Source organism: Thalassophryne amazonica, chromosome 4 (assembly GCF_902500255.1).
Source record: "Thalassophryne amazonica chromosome 4, fThaAma1.1, whole genome shotgun sequence".
In the NCBI taxonomy this organism is placed as follows: domain Eukaryota; kingdom Metazoa; phylum Chordata; class Actinopteri; order Batrachoidiformes; family Batrachoididae; genus Thalassophryne; species Thalassophryne amazonica.
The window spans coordinates 30,069,775-30,093,129 of NC_047106.1; the positions used below are offsets into that span (position 1 = coordinate 30,069,775).

At 41.6% G+C, this 23,355-nt stretch overlaps 2 protein-coding genes across 6 annotated transcripts in view; both read left to right on the forward strand.

The window, feature by feature from the left end:
• Positions 1–790: 790 nt before the first annotated feature.
• Positions 791–12,416, forward strand: zgc:162608 (uncharacterized protein LOC100037332 homolog). Its single transcript, XM_034168907.1, has 4 exons — positions 791–888; positions 971–1,042; positions 1,131–1,230; positions 11,505–12,416. The coding sequence occupies exons 2-4, from the start codon at positions 997–999 to the stop codon at positions 12,331–12,333; spliced, it is 975 nt and encodes a 324-aa protein (XP_034024798.1). The 5' UTR covers positions 791–888; positions 971–996; the 3' UTR covers positions 12,334–12,416.
• A 6,435-nt stretch (positions 12,417–18,851) lies between these two features.
• laynb (layilin b) overlaps positions 18,852–23,355 on the forward strand; it is a 30,925-nt gene continuing 26,421 nt past the window's right edge. For 3 of the 5 annotated variants that reach the window (XM_034169317.1, XM_034169316.1, XM_034169318.1), the window contains exons 1-3: positions 18,853–19,197; positions 22,694–23,000; positions 23,186–23,343. In XM_034169317.1, the coding sequence (XP_034025208.1) occupies positions 19,125–19,197; positions 22,694–23,000; positions 23,186–23,343 (538 nt within the window). In that variant the 5' untranslated portion in view covers positions 18,853–19,124. Of the gene's footprint in view, positions 19,198–22,693; positions 23,001–23,185; positions 23,344–23,355 lie in introns of all 5 variants that reach the window. The other 2 variants (XM_034169320.1, XM_034169321.1) reach the window with 1 other exon arrangement.

Genomic DNA, 23,355 nt, shown 5'->3' on the forward strand with positions numbered 1-23,355 from the left:
AGTAAAAAACTACTATAATAATCCTGATGCAAATATATGCCCACAGCAAGATATGATGATGTACTGTACAGCTTCATGCTGTAGTCAAAGAAAGAAGGATTTGCTTCAACATAAAATGCAAACTTTTGGCTACACTTTGCCAGAAGGCACATGGGAGACTCAAGCCTAGAAAATCTTGTAACGCTCCACAATGAAGGTGAGATTATGAATTCCTAAATGGTTAATGGTTCATTTTTGTAAAGTATGTTGAATTAAAGAGAAGTCAATACTGCAATCACATCTTGATTGGTTCATTCCAATTCCATTAAGGTGGTGGACGGAGACAAAAATGACCCAAAAAAAAAACCAGTTGTTGACCAAATACTTATGGACCCCATTATATTCTATCACACCACAACATAAGATGTGTAAATTATGTTCCTATCCATGTTGACTGCGTTGCATTTACAATATACAGTGCATTGATTTGAACCGGATACAGATAATCTACAAGCAAAAGTGAACGCAAACCTCACAGATGGAAAAAAAAAATGACTTGAAAAATGTGCATGAGATCCCCAACATGTGATGACATCATCAGTGCGTCCTGAAATCAGTATTACACAAACGGCTTTGTGTTTTCTGACGAATAACTGGTTGACACAAGTACGTTTGTGTGAATGCTGTGTGGGATGATCAGTGTGACCTTCCACGTGTTGACTGTTGACACAGGCACAGTTTGGGCAGCTGCTCTGATAACAAGAAGCTTTATAAGCAGAACCAGAGAAGACGCCACTGTGCAAAGGAAAAGACCAAACATTCATTCACATACTGATTTCTCATATTCTGTCCGAGAGTGATAACAGAATGTGAAAGAAGAGAAGTTGCAGTGTTGCAGTTTATTGAAATGTAAGTACATATTATAAATTATAAAGCAATTTATTTAAATGTGTCAATCTTAAGTATTTGTCTCATCTGTTTCTCCTCAAAGATTATAAAAAAATAAATATATAAAGCATGCATCTCAAGGTTGCAATTCTCAGCTTATTGGTGACAACATCAGGTATAGATTCTCCTCTGAAATTATATTTTATACCTGTAAAGTGTTTCATTCTGTCAGTTTAGTTTTCTGCTTCTTACTGTATCTGCAGCGTTTCCACTTCAACGTGACGCCGCAAACAGGGAGGCGACATGGAACGATCCAAAGGCAAACCAGGCTAGTGACAAGATCAAACTCAAAAAGGAAGTGACGTAAGTGCCTTGAGTAAAATGATTAAATCTGGTTGGGTCCATACGTATTTGGACAGGAACACACAAATGTCATTTTGCTTATGTCCACTACTACAATGTGCTTGAAGTGTTTTACAGAGAAAGCTTTTCATAAAAAGGAGAATTCAGTTACAGTTTGCCAGAAGGCATATGGGAGGCTTGTCTTCGACCTGGTTTATTTAATAAAATCCTTCTTCGTTCCACTTCACCATGACGCAACAAGTACTGTAAGAAGCTGCACTGTGCACAGTTTCTCGAGTCACAGCCACAGAAGTCTATATCTCCTTTAGACTTATCATGGGTACCTTGGTGGCTTCCCTCACAAGCTTCCTTGAAGCATCACTCAAGTTTTATTCTGGGCATATTTACCACACAGTACTATACTACTTGTATTTCTTAATGATTTATGTACAACCCTAAATCAAGATATTCAAAAACAAAACAAAACAAACAAATAAGACAATTTAGGGCTAATAATGAGGTGGTTGTTGTTCATTCGGCTGCTCCCGGTTTTGTTCGGGGTCACCACAGCAGATACAGCCAGATCCGCATTGGTAATTGGTACAGGTTTTACGCCGGATGCCCTTCCTGACACAACTCCAGTTTTACCTGGAGAAACACACACAGCCTCAGGTGTTCCAAAGAAGTCTCCCATCCAAGTACTAACCAGATCCCACTCTGCTTACACCAGCTGCAGGGCTAATAATGAGGTAACATAAATAAATAAATAAAGATGTTATTTCAAATAGGTGATATCAGCAGGTGACTGTAATCATGATTTGGTACAAAAGCACTGGAGAAAGAAAGGCTGAGTCTTTCGTGAGCAAACTTCATCATTCATTCATTCATTTTCTAAACTCGCTTACTCCAGTTAAGCATCATGGTGTGGGGGGGGGGGGGGGGGGGGGTGGCAGAGCTTATCTCAGTGGTCAATGGACAGGCTGCCAGTCTATAGCAAGCCCTGAGAAAATTATTTTTAAAACAATGTTCCTCAAAGAAAGGTTGAAGGGTTTGGCATATTCCTTTACAGTGTATAATATCATTAAACAAGTGTAGAAATCTGGAGGAATTCTGGTGTATCAAGGGGAGAGGCCGAAGCTCAACAGCCATGATTGCAATCCCTCAGACAGCTCTGCATTAATATCTGTCATTCATCAATAGCTGATATAACCACATAGCCAAGGAATTACTTTGAGAAGCTTTTGTCAAACACTACAATAGAGACTTACATTCACAAATGCCACTTAAAACTTTACTACACAGAAAAGAAGCCTTATGTTAACCGGGTACAGAAACTATGTCAACTTCTCTGGATTCAGAAGCATTTGGCGTGGACCATCACACGATGAAAATGTATATTGTGCTCATAAAAATCAGTATTCCAGCCATTTTTTATTGGAAAAAATGGATCCTGTGTGCTCCAGACCAAAGACAAAAAACATCACCCAGACTGTTATTAGCAACAGGTCCAAAAGCCAGGGTTTGTCATGATATGGAGTTGTGTCAATGGCCATGGTAAAGGTAATTTACACTTCTATGATGGCAGTATTAATGCAGAGAAGTACACTGAGATTTTAGAGCATCACATCTTTTCCAGAGACATCCATACAAGACAATGCAAAACCACATTCTGGACACATTACAAAGACATGCCTATGGAACAAGAGGATCCAGCTCATGGACTGGCCAGCCTGTAGTCCTGACCTGCACTCTAAAAAAGCTGCTGTCTCAATAAGAAAAAATGATGGGACAATTTGCATAGATTTTTTTAAAGTTATTCTTTCATATTCTTTCATTTTGTAGTCATATTCTACTTGATAGGCTGGAAAATCATTTCAGGATTACTGGGAGTGCCCTTGCATGGTTGACGTCATACTTGACGAGTTGTTCTCACTGTGTTCTGTACAGTAACACTACCTCTAACCTTAGTGACATAAAATTTGGGGTTCATCTTAGGGCCCCTGCTTTTCTCCCTTTCTATAGCACCCCTTGGGCACATATTGTGACGCTTTGGGATTACCTTTCACTGCTATGCTGATGATACTCAGTTATACATGCCGATAACTACTGGTCATCTCACCCACATAAAATCTTTAGAATCAATTTGACCAGTTAATGCTTGGCCTAGGCTCATGTGTCGTACATCAAACTGACAAAGTGAGGAACCTTGGGGTAATCTTTGATCCTACGTTGTCCTTTGGCCACCACATTAGAAATATTACCAGGACTGCTTTTTTCATTTGCAAAATATAGCGAAGATTCATCCCATCCTGTCTATGGCTGATGCTGAGACCCTGATCCATGCATTTATCTCTTCTAGATTGGACTAGTAGGCTTGCCTCTACTGGTGGTCGGCTCTCACTGCGGTATTGTATCACTTGCTGTTCCGGAGCACAGCGATGTTTTGCTGCATCTGTTAGCTGTTTAATCTGCGCAGTTAGATTGCTCTAGTTACCTAGATAATGATTTGCTTCACAGTGTAATTGTTGTGTCGACACGGGTTGAGGAGCGGACCTGCGTCTGACCCAGCGCTAAACAACCAGAAAGCGGTTCCAATAACAAAACAATTTATTTTCCCCTTTTGGTGCATAACAAGTGTACAAACAAAAACTGCATCGGTCTGGCGGAGTGAAGGACGGCACGCTCTCCAGCGCCCAAAAGGATCAAAGCCCGGCGCTTCTGGACCCACGTTCACCGCCAAACACCCCCCAGGTGGACACGACAAACCGACTCTGCGAAGGATAGAAAAGGTGAGGTAAGTCAGCAGCTACAACTAATATCCTTCAAAAGGCACACACTATCAGCAACACATTCAGGTCCGAATTCAAGCTTTATGTAAATGAGCAGCTTCTCACAACAGGTGGAGGATCATCAGTCTGCATGCCACGGCAGTGAGAAGCAAGCTGCACAACTCTCATCAAAGTTCAAATATACTGCGTAACAAAATACCAAGTTACTGTTAACAATTATTCAGATAATCAATCACCTCTGATGTGTGCTGACAGCATGTGTCCCTCACCCTTCCTCCTTCACAGGCACGATGTGTCAAACCCAGGCGCGGTCCTCAGCGTCTCACAAACGAACATCACAAGGTCGAGTTCCCGGCAATTCTGCTTGAATCACATATGGCTTAAATGCAGAACGCCATCTCATTATCTGCTTCAGCTGAAAGTCTTTAAGGTTGCATGTGAGCACCATCCACAGGTGCTGCACATAACGCTGATGAGGGTGAAGGACTCTTCAGCCAGCACCTTCGCCACAGACAAATCAGTTTTCATACCACCTGGAGAGCAAAGAAAAGAACACCAAAATGTCCAGCCACACCCCCCCAACACACAACAGTAATCTTCATGTGCCTTAACTAAAGCACTCCCTCTGCTGAATCACCTCTAAATTATTTACACATTATTCACTTTGTGTGTTTTTAGGAATCCGCTAGCTTAGCGTAGCTACTAGCTCTTAGCCGGTTTAGCATGGCGGCTTCTCCTGTCTCTCCCGCACTTTTCTGCTCTGGGTGTGAAATGTTTAGTTATTCCTCGGCCTCCTTTAGCAGTAATGGTACTTGTAATAAGTGTAGCTTATTCGTAGCTTATTCGAGGCCAGGCTGGGCGAATTGGAGACTCGGCTCCGCACCGTGGAAAATTCTACAGCTAGCCAGGCCCCTGTAGTCGGTGCGGACCAAGGTAGCTTAGCCGCCGTTAGTTTCCCTCTGGCAGGATCCCGAGCAGCCGGGGAAAGCAGGCCGACTGGGTGACTGTGAGGAGGAAGCGTAGTCCTAAACAGAAGCCCCGTGTACACCGCCAACCTGTTCACATCTCTAACCGTTTTTCCCCACTCGGCGACACACCCGCCGAGGATCAAACTCTGGTTATTGGCGACTCTGTTTTGAGAAATGTGAAGTTAGCGACAACAGCAACCATAGTCAATTGTCTTCCGGGGGCCAGAGCAGGCGACATTGAAGGAAATTTGAAACTGTTGGCTAAGGCTAAGCGTAAATTTGGTAAGATTGTAATTCACGTCGGCAGTAATGACACCCGGTTACGCAATCAGAGGTCACTAAAATTAACATTGATCGGTGTGTAACTTTGCAAAAACAATGTCGGACTCTGTAGTTTTCTCTGGCCCCTCACCAATCGGACCGGGAGTGACATGTTAGCCGCATGTTCTCCTTGAATTGCTGGCTGTCTGAGTGGTGTCCAAAAAATGAGGTGGGCTTCATAGATAATTGGCAAAGCTTCTGGGGAAAACCTGGTCTTGTTAGGAGAGACGGCATCCATCCCACTTTGGATGGAGCAGCTCTCATTTCTAGAAATCTGGCCAATTTTCTTAAATCCTCCAAACCGTGACTATCCAGGGTTGGGACCAGGAAGCAGAGTTGTAGTCTTACACACCTCTCTGCAGCTTCTCTCCCCCTGCCATCCCCTCATTACCCCATCCCCGTAGAGACGGTGCCTGCTCCAGACCACCAATAACCAGCAAAAATCTATTTAAAGGCATAAAAATTCAAAAGAAAAATATATAGCACCTTCAACTGCACCACAGACTAAAACAGTTAAATGTGGTCTATTAAACATTAGGTCTCTCTCTTCTAAGTCCCTGTTAGTAAATGATATAATAATTGATCAACATATTGATTTATTCTGCCTTACAGAAACCTGGTTACAGCAGGATGAATATGTTAGTATAAATGAGTCAACACCCCCGAGTCACACTAACTGCCAGAATGCTCGTAGCACGGGCCGAGGCGGAGGATTAGCAGCAATCTTCCATTCCAGCTTATTAATTAATCAAAAACCCAGACAGAGCTTTAATTCATTTGAAAGCTTGACTCTTAGTCTTGTCCATCCAAATTGGAAGTCCCAAAAACCAGTTTTATTTGTTGTTATCTATCATCCTGCTCGTCGTTACTGTGAGTTTCTCTGTGAATTTTCAGACCTTTTGTCTGACTTAGTGCTTAGCTCAGATAAGATAATTATAATGGGCGATTTTAACATCCACACAGATGCTGAGAATGACAGCCTCAACACTGCATTTAATCTATTATTAGACTCAATTGGCTTTGCTCAAAATGTAAATGAGTCCACCCACCACTTTAATCATATCTTAGATCTTGTTCTGACTTATGGTATGGAAATTGAAGACTTAACAGTATTCCCTGAAAACTCCCTTCTGTCTGATCATTTCTTAATAACATTTACATTTACTCTGATGGACTACCCAGCAGTGGGGAATAAGTTTCATTACACTAGAAGTCTTTCAGAAAGCGCTGTAACTAGGTTTAAGGATATGATTCCTTCTTTATGTTCTCTAATGCCATATACCAACACAGTGCAGAGTAGCTACCTAAACTCTGTAAGTGAGATAGAGTATCTTGTCAATAGTTTTACATCCTCATTGAAGACAGCTTTGGATGCTGTAGCTCCTCTGAAAAAGAGAGCTTTAAATCAGAAGTGCCTGACTCCGTGGTATAACTCACAAACTCGCAGCTTAAAGCAGATAACCCGTAAGTTGGAGAGGAAATGGCGTCTCACTAATTTAGAAGATCTTCACTTAGCCTGGAAAAAGAGTCTGTTGCTCTACAAAAAAGCCCTCTGTAAAGCTAGGACATCTTACTACTCATCACTAATTGAAGAAAATAAGAACAACCCCAGGTTTCTTTTCAGCACTGTAGACAGGCTGACAAAGAGTCAGAGCTCTATTGAGCCGAGTATTCCTTTAACTTTAACTAGTAATGACTTCATGACTTTCTTTGCTAATAAAATTTTAACTATTAGAGAAAAAAATACTCATAACCATCCCAAAGACGTATCGTTATCTTTGGCTGCTTTCAGTGATGCCGGTATTTGGTTAGACTCTTTCTCTCTGATTGTTCTGTCTGAGGTATTTTCATTAGTTACTTCATCCAAACCATCAACATGTCTATTAGACCCCATTCCTACCAGGCTGCTCAAGGAAGCCCTACCATTATTTAATGCTTCGATCTTAAATATGATCAATCTATCTTTATTAGTTGGCTATGTACCACAGGCTTTTAAGGTGGCAGTAATTAAACCATTACTTAAAAAGCCATCACTTGACCCAGCTATCTTAGCTAATTATAGGCCAATCTCCAACCTTCCTTTTCTCTCAAAAATTCTTGAAAGGGTAGTTGTAAAACAGCTAACTGATCATCTGCAGAGGAATGGTCTATTTGAAGAGTTTCAGTCAGGTTTTAGAATTCATCATAGTACAGAAACAGCATTAGTGAAGGTTACAAATGATCTTCTTTTGGCCTCAGACAGTGGACTCATCTCTGTGCTTGTTCTGTTAGACCTCAGTGCTGCTTTTGATACTGTTGACCATAAAATTTTATTACAGAGATTAGAGCATGCCATAGGTATTAAAGGCACTGCGCTGCGGTGGTTTGAATCATATTTATCTAATAGATTACAATTTGTTCATGTAAATGGGGAATCTTCTTCACAGACTAAGGTTAATTATGGAGTTCCACAAGGTTCTGTGCTAGGACCAATTTTATTCACTTTATACATGCTTCCCTTAGGCAGTATTATTAGACGGCATTGCTTAAATTTTCATTGTTACGCAGATGATACCCAGCTTTATCTATCCATGAAGCCAGAGGACACACACCAATTAGCTAAACTGCATGATTGTCTTACAGACATAAAGACATGGATGACCTCTAATTTCCTGCTTTTAAACTCAGATAAAACTGAAGTTATTGTACTTGGCCCCACAAATCTTAGAAACATGGTGTCTAACCAGATCCTTACTCTGGATGGCATTACCCTGACCTCTAGTAATACTGTGAGAAATCTTGGAGTCATTTTTGATCAGGATATGTCATTCAAAGCGCATATTAAACAAATATGTAGGACTGCTTTTTTGCATTTACGCAATATCTCTAAAATTAGAAAGGTCTTGTCTCAGAGTGATGCTGAAAAACTAATTCATGCATTTATTTCCTCTAGGCTGGACTATTGTAATTCATTATTATCAGGTTGTCCTAAAAGTTCCCTGAAAAGCCTTCAGTTAATTCAAAATGCTGCAGCTAGAGTACTAACGGGGACTAGAAGGAGAGAGCATATCTCACCCATATTGGCCTCTCTTCACTGGCTTCCGTTAATTCTAGAATAGAATTTAAAATTCTTCTTCTTACTTATAAGGTTTTGAATAATCAGGTCCCATCTTATCTTAGGGACCTCATAGTACCATATCACTTCAATAGAGCACTTCGCTCTTTGACTGCAGGCTTACTTGTAGTTCCTAGGGTTTGTAAGAGTAGAATGGGAGGCAGAGCCTTCAGCTTTCAGGCTCCTCTCCTGTGGAACCAGCTCCCAATTCAGATCAGGGAGACAGACACCCTCTCTACTTTTAAGATTAGGCTTAAAACTTTCCTTTTTGCTAAAGCTTATAGTTAGGGCTGGATCAGGTGACCCTGAACCATCCCTTAGTTATGCTGCTATAGACTTAGACTGCTGGGGGGTTCCCATGATGCACTGAGTGTTTCTTTCTCTTTTTGCTCTGTATGCACCACTCTGCATTTAATCATTAGTGATTGATCTCTGCTCCCCTCCACACCATGTCTTTTTCTTGGTTCTCTCCCCCAGCCCCAACCAGTCCCAGCAGAAGACTGCCCCTCCTTGAGCCTGGTTCTGCTGGAGGTTTCTTCCTGTTAAAAGGGAGTTTTTCCTTCCCACTGTCGCCAAGTGCTTGCTCACAGGGGGTCGTTTTGACCGTTGGGGTTTTTACGTAATTATTGTATGGCCTTGCCTTACAATATAAAGCCTTGGGGCAACTGTTTGTTGTGATTTGGCACTATATAAATAAAATTGATGATGATGATGATGACTACTGCAATGTTTTATTTTCTGGTTTACCGCAGTCTAGCATTAGGGGTCTCCTATTGGTTCAAAATGCTGCTGCCAGACTTTTGACACGAAGCAGAAAGTTCGACCACATTACACCCATTTTGGCATCCCGTCACTGGCTTCCTGTCCCAGTGAGATCAGATTTTAAGGTTCTGCTACTAGTCTATAAAATTGTTCATGGACTGGCACCTCCCTAACTAGCTGACCTAATTAAACCTTATGTACCGGCCCGGGCTTTGCGTTCGATTGGTGCAGAACTACTTAGTGTCCCTAGGGTGAATAAGAGGTCTGCGGGTCACAGAGCTTTCTCTTATCATGCCCCTGTTCTGTGGAATGATCTCCCTGTTATGTGTCGGACGCAGCTCGGAGAACCGACCAGCGTTTGAAGGACCCAGTATGAAATAAGCAGAGCACGGTACAAAGGCTAACTGAATTTAATACATAACAGTGATACAAAATATACAAAAGAAAGTGCGGTCTGGCGTGGTGCGCTCCCAGCAGCGCTAACGGTCCGGAGCCAGAACCTGTTCGGACCCAAGGATCCCGCCGACATCCCCCAGGTGGCCGCAACAAACCGAGTTTGTGAAAGAAGGAACCATTATGTGAGTCCACACTCTACACACAGAGAGAACACTTAAAGGTGTACAAACAGCAAACACTTCCTGGCTTGATTACTAATCAGCTTCCCACCTGCAGGCATGGAACATCCAGTTCACAAAACTCCACTGCAGTGGAAGCCGATACATGACTAACATACAGCTCAATATAATAAAGGTGTGAGGGACACCACATTTACTGACTGTATAAATGTTAGTCACAAAATCTAACGTACCTCAGGAAGTGTGCTGACGAGCGTGAGACCTCACCCCCTCCTCTTTCACAGACCGTGCATCAAACCCTGGACGTTCTCTGCATCCACTGATGATGAGATGGCTCCCGAGACGACGATCTCACCCGTCTGGTCACAAGGTCAAGTCTCTGGCAAATACACACTGTATACTCCAGTCTTAAATGCCACCATGTTCCAATCCATATAGATGCACCTCAGTTGTGAGTCCTGACGAGCCGCAGGTGATCAGGGTGAGGTCCTGATAACCTCAGCAACACAGCCACTCAGTCCCAAATGCAAGCCACCTGGAAAGAGAAACAAAGGACAGAAACAAAAAGGCAGCCAAGCCCCCCAGCCATACAACACTCCCTGCGTCAATAAAACAGTCAGATTCTGTGGAGACTTTCAAGTCCAGACTTAAGACGCACTTATTTTCCCTTTCGTAAGGCTAGCATACTGGCATAGTATAGTTCTGCACTTTTCACTCTTTTAATTAATTTTATTAGGAAGCAGGGCGTGCCGCAGCCTCAACTTTACCTAAATTCTGGGTGTTTTAGTGAAGCTCAGGGCTAGTGGCCGGCGATCACCTTAGTATTTCCTGTTTTTCTTGTTGTATAATGCTGGCAAATTATACTGTATTTCTTGTCTTTCTGATGCCTGATTCTGTTTTTTTCTCTCTGTTTAAGGTGCAGCTCCATCCAGAGATGGGTGTGCACCTATAGCTTTTCCTGTATATTCGTTTTTTGAATTATTCTGTAATTTATGTCTGTATCATGGCCCAAGCAAAGGGTCACCCCTTTGAGTCTGGTCTGCTTGAGGTTTCTTCCTCAGAGGGAGTTTTTTCTTACCACTGTTGCTCTGGGGGTCAGTAAGGTTAGACCTTACTTGTGTGAAGCGCCTTGAGGCAACTCTGTTGTGATTTGGTGCTATATAAATGAAAATAAATTGAAATTGAAAAATTTAAACTTAGTTATTTCAACTTTCAAATGAACTGCCACAAGACTTCTCTAGTTAAGTTGAAATAACTTTAAAAATCTATGCGAATTGTTACATCACTTTTTCTCATTGAGACAGCGGTTCATTGTTTTAGAGTGTGTCCCCAGACAATGTGTAAAAAATTCTGACACACACAAAAAAAATGCAATGACGACAACCTTGTATTGTTGCACACCTTAAGACAGGTTTGCAGGAAGAACAGGACAAAATAACACCTGGAACACTTCATCGCATGGCATCTTCATGCCAAAACATCTTCAGTGTTGTGAGAAGGAATGGTAATATTATAAAGTGGTAGATGTTGCCATCCCAACTATCCTAAAATAATTCTTTTTAATGTTAATGTAACATTTTTAAACCCCTTGAATTCAAATTAAAGGTCTATACTACAAGTACATCTTGATTGTTTCATTTCAGCTCCAGCATGAAGGTGTACAGAATAAAATTTCCAAAAATTGTGTGACTGTTCAACTACTTATGGCTCTAACTGCACCAGAAAAGTGTCTGTAGCCACTTTTCCCCCTCAATCAAAGTCCTGTTTGTTTTCTTTTTGTCCATAGTAATGTCTACAAGAGCCACATAGACAGCAACGACCTCTACAGCCAAGACGAACATCACAACCAAAGCACTGTGATCGAAGAGATGCAGCACAAACTCAACATAGAGTCAGAGCGTCTGCGCGCCCGTCTGAACCAAGAGTTGTCTGAGCTGCGGGAGAGGCTGCCGCTGTATCCGTCCCATCTGAGCTCCATGCTTTCCAGCATGAGCGCACGTTTGGCCCCGCTCACACAGCACCTCCACAGCAGCCTCAGCAGCAACACCAAAGATCTGTGTGGTCAGCTGGGCCTCCATCTGCAGAGCCTAGAGCCAACAGAGGTGAAGAAGAGTCCAGCTGCCTACCAGGAGGCCTTAAACTGGATGAGCCAAACTCTGGAGCATAGCAGCTCTAAGATGGCCAACATCATCAGTGACTTCCACACTCAAACCACGGCGGTGATTGATCATTTCAAAGAGGCTGATACTCGTCAGGGTGAGGTCATTAAATCGGAGATCTGGCAAGAAATTAACTCCAGGTTGGGAGAGTTAGTGAGTTCCCTGAGAAGTGACACACAGAACAAGGTGGGAACTCTCAAAGAGGAACTCACTGCTTTCCTGGGAACCACACAGGCTGTTCAGGCTGACGTGGCCGGAAGCGTAGAGCGCTTCTGCCAAAACTCTGCTCTGCAGCACCAAATCTTTCAGGCCTGGATGGAAAGGCTGTTTGTGGGGCTGGCAGAAGACCACAGATCATCCAGCCTGGCTTCTCCTCCCTCTTACATGCAGTCTTTGAAGGACTTCGCAGCTCAACTCTCAGCCCTCATCCAGGACATTCAGCACTCTGTGCAGTGACAAAGGCACTTGTACAGTAGATTTTATGTCATGATCCTCCATAAATCTCTTTTTAAAATGTTTAGTTTGAACATTATCTTTCCACTTGAATTTACTGTCATTTTTCCTCACTGTTTCTTATTGTAACAGCACAGGATGTATTGTGAACATGTACACAGATGTGTCCGTATGTTTGTTTTACTGTGTATGAATGAGTAGGAGCTGTATATTTAGAGTGGCAATAAAAAGAACACACACTTGCATTTTATGACACATTCTTTCTCTGCATATGTTTGCCAGATTGTGGTGGAGTCGAAATGTGCGCCTGTTTAACCAGCTCTAACAACTGAGCTACATTTGGTGACATCGACATTGAAAACTTCTTTGTACATAAAAATATTAATTTATGCTCCTTAATATCTGCCTCATGATGTCTGTCTGTGTCCTTGGACAAGACACTTAATCTGTATTGTCTCAGTCCACCCAGTTGTAAATTGGTTCCAGTCTTATGTAGAGAAGTAACCTGTGTCATACTGGTGTCTCATCTACACAATCCGGAGATAATTACCAGCACCAACGGACCTCACTGCCTATAAGGATTCACTTCTCCTTCTTTAATCTCAGAGTGAAAACATATCGAACAATCTAAGTTGAATTAAAAAATAAATAAATAAAATTTTGAATAGGTACGCAATTTTAACGGTGTCCATCATCTGACCTGCATAAAAAAACGCAAAGGTCAGGATGTAGTTGTTTCACTGTATTATGGTGTCTGAGAAATCTAGCACAGTGCAGGTTCTACCAGGATTCACCTCATCAGTAGCAGTTGTATCTTGAATAGAGAGCAGGTGGCCCCCTTTTTTTCAACAACTCACAACCAATCGGAAACATATACCTTATTTAAAATGTGAGTTCAAATTCACCTCTCTGCTGTTTACAGTTGTGGAACTGAAATGCTACGACCCCCATCACACATAGGCCGACTGAGGCAGAATGGTGTCAAAATGACACCCACAGTCGGGAAGTGTTGAGGTGCAGTCTGAAGACGGACAGACAGCAGTCTCTGAGCAGTCTGCATAGTTGGTCCCATTCGCTCAGCTGTCCCGAGTGTGTTGCACAGTTCAAAACACTCTTGGCGCCGTCGAGATGGGAGGCCCATCTGACGCCGGTTTATGTGCAGTTTGTTCACCATCTGATCGCCATCATATTCTGATAGTGTCATAACAGCATTTGAGATGATCTGAGCGCAGTTGATTGAACTCTGAGATGGATTGGTCTCAACAATAGTCTGCCGGCATGTCCTGCTTGTGCCACGTATGTGCCACTGCACCCCAGCCACAGAGGGCAATGGAATAACATGCATGTATGTGGCACACATTCATCATGTGCAGTGGATGTGAACAGCATGCAATCAACCCGAAAGCACCGTGTGCCACTGCAGGTCAATGCACTGCACAGCGCACACCGCCGCACATGTGAAAACGCTGTTTATATCCATAACAGATCTTACAGTACAGATATTTCCATTCCTTCCAATGGGCGACATAAATAATGTGAAATATTATGGCCATCATGTCTGTGGCACCAAGGGCAAGTGCGCCCCACCACTGTCTCATGCGCATTAATGCGTCATTGCATGCATCACAGGCTCGCACCTGAACGGATCTCACCGCTGTAATATACATATTATTACTTTATCACCATCTAACTCTGTATGAGGTATGAAGTGGAATTCTTTTGCCAGCCCATGACAACATTATTAAACATGAATCTCACCTCCGGCACAGCCCCAGGAGCGTTTCACAGTGCAAGGCAGACACGAGCCAGGGAGCACAGCCTGTGGTGAAACCCTCTCACCTAGCTGTACTGTGTGCTGCAAACATCCACGGCATAAATAAATCCCATGTGATAATCCAGCTGGACATCATGGTGTACAGAGTTGCATTGTGCTGCTTATGCTGGAGTGGGCAATTTAAAAAAAAAAAAATTAAAGTTTGCTGGAATGGCTGCGTCTGACGATTGTTGCTCGCATGGGGAAGCTTGGCCCACTGCCAGAAAAGATTAGCAGCAAACGGTGCCCAGTGGCTGACACACACACACACATGCGCCCCCCCACGCTGCACACACGCACTCGTTCAGACGTTATGAACACACACACACACACTGAGTGATCATTTCATCATTTCAGCACCTGTTCTACGCACGCACGCACATGTGTGGTCTCCTGCTGTGAGGTCAGTGAGCGCTGGAAAAGACAGGATGAGCGAAGATGTGATCGTATGGGAGTGAGTGGGTGACAACACCAATGCCAGCTTGAACACATATGGCGTGAGTCCGGTCCATACTTTGGTTGTACTCCGATGTCCAGTACTGTGCAAAGGGAGGGCGTGGCGCTGGCTCCCACTCCGGTCCCGTGTTTGCCATCCAGATGTTTGGACACTGGACAGTCTTCAGTGCTTTTTATCAAAATATCAATTGAGCTAGAGACCCGGTCATGAAGATCTGTCAATCAGTTCATCAGTTACGCTCCGTTGCAAGAATTGTCTGTCAAGATCTCTGTCTGTCTGTCCTTGTCCTATGGTGCTCCCTTGTGACTGTTCCTAGCGTTGATGTTGTCTCGTGTCCCTATGGGTTTTCATGTCTGTGTGCTGTCTTTATCCTTGTATGTCTTTGGTGTTTATGTCAATGTTCTGCAGTTTACTTCCTGAGTTACTGTAGTCTGGTTTTATTCTGAGTTTCATTCCTGTGTTTATTTTATCATGGTTTTGTTTCTGCATTTATTGTCGTTAGTTCTTCCTGTTTCATTTTGGTTTCCTTGTGTGTTGTTGACTTTCTTCCTGTCTCTCCCCAGCTGTTGTCAATTAGTGTTTACCCTCACCTGTGTCTCATGTGTGTGCTTAAGTGACAAGCCTCCTTTGGATGTATAAAGGAGGGTTGCATGGCCATGGAGTTACAGCAACCAACTATGGTGCAGAAGGACAATGGTTGGAATCCCTCTTGGACCAGTGATTGGACATCTCTCTGTCAACCCAGCGAAAGGGTGTCTGACTCTCTTTGGAGTTGGGAAGGTAAAGGCACCCCCATTCTGCCCCTATGGCCATCATTCTATGAGATTTCCTTAACCTGAGATGTAAACATGTTTTATGAGAGCGTGGAATTATGTCTTGAGAAACAGACATTTAGAATGGTGCTGCATAATCAGGCTTGCCACCAGATAGTATGCATGGATGGACAAATGGGCTTTGCATGTCAAGCCTCTCTTCTTTTGACTGCTTGCAGTGGCACTGCTGGTTGCCCGTATAGTTGAAAGGCAGCACTGTTCCACAAACACACAGCATGACTGGTTTCACTAAGATGCTCGTGGTGACACAAGACGTTGGTTCCACTTTGTACTAATGCGATACTCTTTAATAATGTCTTCAGTCCTCATCTATTCCAAGAATGTACCTCAGTGGCATTTCTATAGAACAGACCCACACATGCCAAGCTGGTTCTCTATTTCAACTTTTTTTGGTGTGTATGTTTTTTGTTTTTTGTGCCATCATCACTCTAATCTGTAGGGTCGATTGCAGTCGATTTAGAGTATGACTTCATCCAGTCACAAAGAAAAACAATGAAAACGTGGATGCAGATTTAATTTTGTTGGAAAGAAGATGCTCTGGATAGTTTTTGAGGAGTTGATACTGCTTAGTACAGCAGATTATTACTGCACAGCACACAATGTCTCACACGCATAGTGATTATTGTACATATGGTTAAAACCAGCTGTGATTCTCTTCTGACGGACAGGACATTTTTGACTGATGTCATGTTCAGGGATGAATAGTCAGTAAGAAAAGAGGACTACTGTTTACTTCTATTATTTGCTACTATTATTTGTTTGTTTATTTATGATATTTACTTACTTATGTTGTCTTATATAACACTAACAGTCTAAAAGCTCTGAATAGAAATATCTCACATTAATTGCATTACATTATATTCAGAAAATCCAAAATCAGTTGCAAGCAAATCCTACTCAGCCTTATTATAATAGCTACTTTGGTGCCATCTGCTGGTCAACACTAGACAGTATTTTTGTTTTTTATAAACAATGTTTAACTTTATACTGCAAAGTAGCATACCTTATACCATCAAATCTACTGAAATATGATTCTGTTACACCAACAAGTTTCTGGTTTTGCCTATGGTCGGCTTTCTGTTGGCATGATTCCTTTAAAACTCAATGACCTTTTTTAATGAAAGTTGGGTCAAATATTTGTTGTTATACGAGAACAGACCAAAAATAATTTTGGGATCCTGCTGGGAATCTCAGCGTTTACACATAATTTGCAATATATCGCATATGACATTTTTAAGCATTGTCTCTGTTATTTTGGTTTCGACGCCATAATGGTGTCAGTTCCCTGCCAATTTTGAGTTTACTCATTTTCCACAGAATAAATATGCTGATGATGTGATAAAAATTCAACGAGAGTTTTTTTTTTTTTTGTCACATGGCAAATGTTTACATGCATCATGATGTAATCAAATAATGTGTAGATGTTTTTTTTTTACAAATCAAATTAAGAAAAATGACTGCAGGTCACAGAGACACTTACCATGTAGGACCTCAATATAACAACCAACACATGACAGAGGCAGATGGCCTCTGTCACATATGTCACAATACCACGCAGTTTAAACAGAACTGGCAAATACTATACAAAATTTTACCGCGTTACGCCAGTTATATCTAAGAAGGAAATCAATAAGAGAAAATAAGAGAAGATCCAATTTCATTCATCCCAAAGGAAATTATTTTGCCACAGTACCGAAACAGTAAATAGTTAACAATTTTTATTTATTTATACAAGTACAACAAATATACAACAATATGAGGGAGGCAATCTACAGAAGCATATTGCATTCACTTGATAAATTTATTTTATTTTTATTTTTTTTGTTTTATTTTTGGAGTAATTATTTGTGTTTTTCTGAGTAATTTATTTTTTGTCTGTTTTTCATAATAATTATTTCTGTTTTTCTGAGTAATTTATTTTTTGTATGTTTGTTGCAATAATTATTTCTGTTTTTCGGAGTTTTTCTGTTTTCAGAGTAATTTATTTTTATGGTTGGTTTTTCAGAGTAATCTGTGTGCCCAGATGGATCCTACCCTGCGGGCTATGTTCTTGACGCCTGGGAGAAATGGCATGTTGCATGCTTGGCGCCATTCTCTGTGGAGGACGTCGAAGATCTAGTTATATTTGGTTTTATTGTAGGAGGGCTGGTACTTATTGGTTTATGTGCTGCCCTGAACTTCCGGAGAATTGGCAAGACGGCTGCCACCAGAACCATGACCCCTCACCTGTCCGTCATGATTAATGAATTGGGCAAGGCGATACATTCTCAGACTGCGTTAACCCTTGAACTCAGATGCAAATTGGATAACATCTCGGAGCAAATGCATGCCTTGCAAAGGAAGATGTTGGAGATCAGGGAATACTCATAAATTGGATCTGGTTGTTCATGTGAGCTGCAAAGGTGTTTTCACTGCTCAGCCATAAACACGGCAGGCTTATCAGCCTCTGAAGGACAAAACGCCCCGTTGTTTTCCCAAGGCGCTTACAATATAAAGCGCCTTGGGGCAACTGTTTGTTGTGATTTGGCGCTATATAAAAAAAAGTTGATTGATTGATTGATCGATCTTCTGAAACTCCAGCACACACAGACAGAAACTGACATAAACTTAACTCATTTGCCACTCACACATGAACAGAGACTCGTAGGCATGCTCCCACCCCCCCACCCCCTCCTGTCCCCATCCCCCACCCCATCCCGCCCTCGCTCACGGCACTCCCTTCACTCTCTGGGGTGCAGCGCAGCTTTAGCTGCTGTAGCTCCCCGTTACCCCCAAGCTGACGGCTGTGCGACTACATGTTGCTGCAACCCCCCCCCCACACACACACACACACACTCACGTTGCCTCAATTCGGATAATGGACTGTTTCAAAGTTTAGTGCACATAACCAATGTCAAATGTATATGTGTTGTCTTGAATTCTGATGTGTGCCATTATTACGGTAAACAAGTAATAATGTGGATTAATTGCTGTATCTTGTCTGTGGTAATTGGAGTGTGGATGTAATCTCGTTGTTGTTGCACTCGTGTAATGACAATGACAATAAATCTCATCTATCTATCTACTCTGAAAGGGGGGGGAGATTACCACGAAAAACAAAAACAAAAAAATAAAAAACAGGAAAATAATTACTCAGAAAAACTGGGAAAAAATAGTAAAAAAAAAAAAAAAAAAAAAAAAAAAAAACAGGAAAAAATAGTAAAAAAAAACAAAAAAACAGAAATACATTGTCAAAAAACAAACCTAAAAATAAATTACTCAGCGTCTTGCCATTTTTATTCTCAATCTTACAAACTGACTTGTTTGCGTGGAGCCAAACAATCAACATTGTTCAGTGCATTACTGCAGCCACAGCGCCCCCTCTGGCTACGCCCCTGTCTTCTGCTATTTTAACAGTGTATGATGCACTTTTTTTGCATAAAGCGTTCATTTCAGTCAAGTATCATGAAATTGTATGTTAAATGTGATTTCGCTAATTAAGGAGCCCACGGAGGAAAAAGAAACAAACTTTTTTTTGCTCTCTCTCTCCTTATTGTTCCTCGGTCAGGCGCCATATGTCCTCATTCACTTTGGACCTTTTGTCCTTATCATCTGTCCAACTTTATCACCCATCTGCAGTTCTTCTCCACAGTCACACGCTTACATTTATTTTGACGTTTCTCAGTGAGAACAATCGTGTGAACATGCAGAGATGGATTTTGTGAGGCTGTTTGGTGCCGTTATCGCCGTGTTGTTCCACCCAGGATCTGCTTCCAAAAGAAATGGTAAGAAACTGGCTCATTTCTCACTCTCAGCCCACTTCGGTTTTAGCACCAACGTTGTTGGAGGAAGTTTGTAGAAGGAACTGTGGCGATTTTTTTTATTTTTCCGTTGTTGTGACGCTGCAGTATGAAGTTTAAAATACGCATTTTATGTGCATTAAAACCGTAAACAGGCTGCGTTCCATTTCAGCTGATCATCACGTGACCTGAGATGCGAACTGTGTTTTGTCATCAGTTCACTTTTTGTCCACAAACTGAGCAAAAACAAGAAGGAAGGTCAAAATGTTTTGTTTCTGTTTAGTTGGAGCATCGGTTCGTCGTTTCATGCGCACTGCGCAAAAGTTTTGAAACTTTAGAAAACAACGGATTGAAAGTGCTGGAATAAAGTAATAAAGCAGACGTGTGTATATATATATATATATATATATATATATATATATATATATATATATATATATATATATATATATATATATGTGTGTGTGTGTGTGTGTGTGTGGTATTTAAAATCTGTGATTTTAAAAATACCTGATTTATTTTGAGTGATAAAACTACATAATTTTAAAAAATTCTGAAATGTTTAAAGACTTTCATATGTATGTAATAATAATATATTGAAATCAATTGGATGTTTAGTCAGATTTTCGCTTTTTTTTTTTTTTGTTTGCACACAAATTTTTTAATGAAGTTTGTAACTTGATAATTGATTCATTCCTTTAATACAATAAGGGGAAGGGGATTCTATTCGTTTTATGGGGAATAGGAATATTTGGGTATTTAAAATTTGAATTTCTCTTGACCCACCAATATAAGCAAAAGACGTTAAATAATGCATTTGTACAAATTGAGTACCTAAAATTTTTGATAACATGGTATATTTTTAAATGTTTTACTGGGTTCCTTCATTGTAATTTCCTGTAACCTTGACACATTTTTTCTGTATTTTGATTACATCTTGATTTAACATTTATCTTTTTTGCACAAAGCACTTTGAGATTAATTTGACATAATAATCGTGATGTATGGACAGCACGATGGCTTAGTGGTTAGCACTGTTGCCTCACAACAAAAAGGTCATGGGTTCAGTTCCCACCTGTGGCCTTTCTGTGTGGACTTTGCACATCTCCCCATGTTTGCATTGGTTCCCTCCGGGTGCTCTGGGTTCCTCCCACATATAAAGACATGCAGGTTAGTGAACTGGAAACTTTTGTAATTGCCAAGGTCTCCCTTGCAAAAAAGGTCTCAATCTCAGTGGGACTAACCTGGTTAAATAAAGGTTAAATTAAACAAGAAATTAACTTGAATTCTAATTGTGTGTATTACTTACTGTAACTTGTGAGGACATTATTACGGTAACTCAGGTAATAACTAGATGAGAAGCAAGTATTTTAATCATATTAACCCCATCTTACAAAGTGTTTCTAATGAACCAGCACACTGCTGCGAGGTATTGTACTTAAATGTACTTTGTGAATCCATGCCTTCTTCCAGATCCTCTTCACAGTTAATAGTGTACTCAAAATCCAGGTCCCACCTATGCGCCAACAATTGGTTTGTAATGAGTTGCAGCCCTAGTTGTAATACGTTCCAGAAATAAAAGTATTTACTGTGTAGCAGCACGGTGAATCACGGGGCACAGTGAATCAGTAGCTATATCTGCAAAACTACATATATATTTGCAGCAGTTATACCGTATTTTTATGCACAAAGACCCCCACTTATAATTAGTGTTTTGTTTTTGAATACATTAAGGGTAAACTAAGTGGCAAGTGAAGTCAGTTTTTTTCCTATCAAAAGTAAATTTTGTGGATGTCAGTGTCTTTGTATTTATTCTCACAACAGAGGAAAGGTGGCCCAAAAAGTTATTAGTTAAAAGACTACCCCGTCCAACTGATGAGTATGTGTTATGTCTTCTCCAGACTGTCAGCTATTTGATAACATGACTCATGTGTGTCACATGTACCCAGGGCACAGTGAATCAGTCTAGAAAGTGATTTACTAAGCCCCAGTATCAAGTGGATGACAAATATTACTTGTTGAAGCTTATACATTTATTTTTCCATGAATTATTTCTATAATCTGTGTATATAAACAACTGTTTTCACATTTGAACAGAAATTATGACAGTTGTATTTATAATAGTTTCTAAAGGACTTGTATCACTATATAAGACACTCATGTTGTGTGGGCCGCTGAAGAGGAGGTACTGCTGACCCACCACCGCCAGATGGCGCCCTGCGAGAGGGCGTCATAGCAACCGGGAGTGACAGCTGTCACCCATCATCAGCACCAGCTGTCACTCATTCACATCATACCACCACCACCATAAAGACCGGACTGCAACTCCACCTCCCCGCCGAGAAATCAGCTACCTTGGAGGTAACTTCTCAGCTGTATTCAACTCTGACAAATAGTCTGAACTCTTTTTGCAGCCGTTTTCCTGTGGTGTTGCCTTATCTGGGGAATTGGCGTTTGGTGTGATCAGCGACGGCTTCGCTTCACACTCCAACCAGATAAGTGGTTAGACAGGAGCTGCACGAGTGTGTGATTGGAGGTGGAGGTGCTCCCTCCCAAAAGAACACAGACGGTGGAATTACTGAGTGTGCGAACTCACACTCATCAAAACTGTTTCTGTTCTCTGCCAGCAGTACCCGGTCTGACAGCTGGAGACGGTGGCCACCTGGGGCTCCATGACTTGGCGGCTCCGGTGTTCTTCAGATCCGTTGGCGGTGAGGGCTGTGTGGGATCCGGCTCGGTTCTAGACGGACGTCTCCTATCCTCAAGCCTGCTCACACGTCACTCAACATTTAATTGTCTGTGGTACCAAAACTGTTTGTCTGTATTCCGTTGTGCATTTCACAACATTAAATTGTTACTGTTTGGCTTATCCATTGTCCGTTCATTTAGCGCCCCCTGTTGTGGGTACGTGTTCCTACACCTTCACAACAACTCACACATTACATAGCTGGTTTACTGGATTATAGTTTGTATATGCATCAGCATATATTTAATAATTTTGAAGAAATCTCAAGTTGATTCACTGTGCCCCGTGAATTAGTGTCCGGGGCACAGTGAATCAAAAATTTTAAAATTGCCTGTAAATTACACGGGAGACATAAATAACACAGCCTTATAAACAACAACATGCTGTATTAAATCCACAATAGAATGACCTAAACCTATGCATAATGTGTTTATGCTGCCACAAAACAACATTTCTGATCCACTGTGCCCCGGCTTCCCCTAGTCATCTGCATGAGGAAAAAAAATTAGTTAAATACAGGTCTTGTACTGCTGTCTTTCTACCATATATTTTTCTCTGCCCATGCTGTCAGAAAACATGGGAATGCTTTGAAAGTATCATGTAATGTCATTTAACTTGATATTCTAAGTTGTGCAGATTCATCTTATTCTTTATTTATTCTTTTGCTGCTTTATATTTTTCTGAGTAGCAGTAGAAATCTGAACACTTTGTTTTCTGATGTCATGTTGTGTCCAGGGAAAAGAATTTGCAGGCGTGGGACAGAGCGTCCATGCTACAAGGTGTCCTACATGCAGGATAGCAGATGGAGGTTGAACTTTGAGGATGCTAGTCAGGCTTGCAGATTGGACGGCGGTGAGTTGCTGAGCATTGAAACAGAAGGCGAACAGCGTCTGGTAGAAAGGTTCATACAGGATCTCCAGGCTGGGGATGGAGACTTTTGGATTGGGCTCCGTCGTAGCCCAGGGCACTTCAGGGCAGAGACCAGAAGCCCAGGTTGCCCCTCACAATACTATTGGCTGGATGGAAGCAAGGCCAAGTTCAGGTATTTTTAATATGTCTGGCATTATAACCGTTGATGCAAAGAAAATCAATATTTTTACAAACCTGTGAGAACATAAACCCAGGGATGTACCACACTGAATGGAAATGCAGTGCTGGAAAAAGATCATGTGCTTTAAAAGCCACCCGTGCTTGTGTGGGTGTAATGACATGTCTGTTTTGCCGCAGGAACTGGCACTGGGATGAGCCATCTTGTGGTGGGGAGATGTGTGTGGTTTTGTACTATCAGCCTTCTGCACCACGGGACGAAGAAGGCCATTTCTTGTTCCAGTGGAATGATCACAACTGCAATGCCAAGAACAACTATGTCTGCAAATATGCAGAAGGTCAGCCAGTCA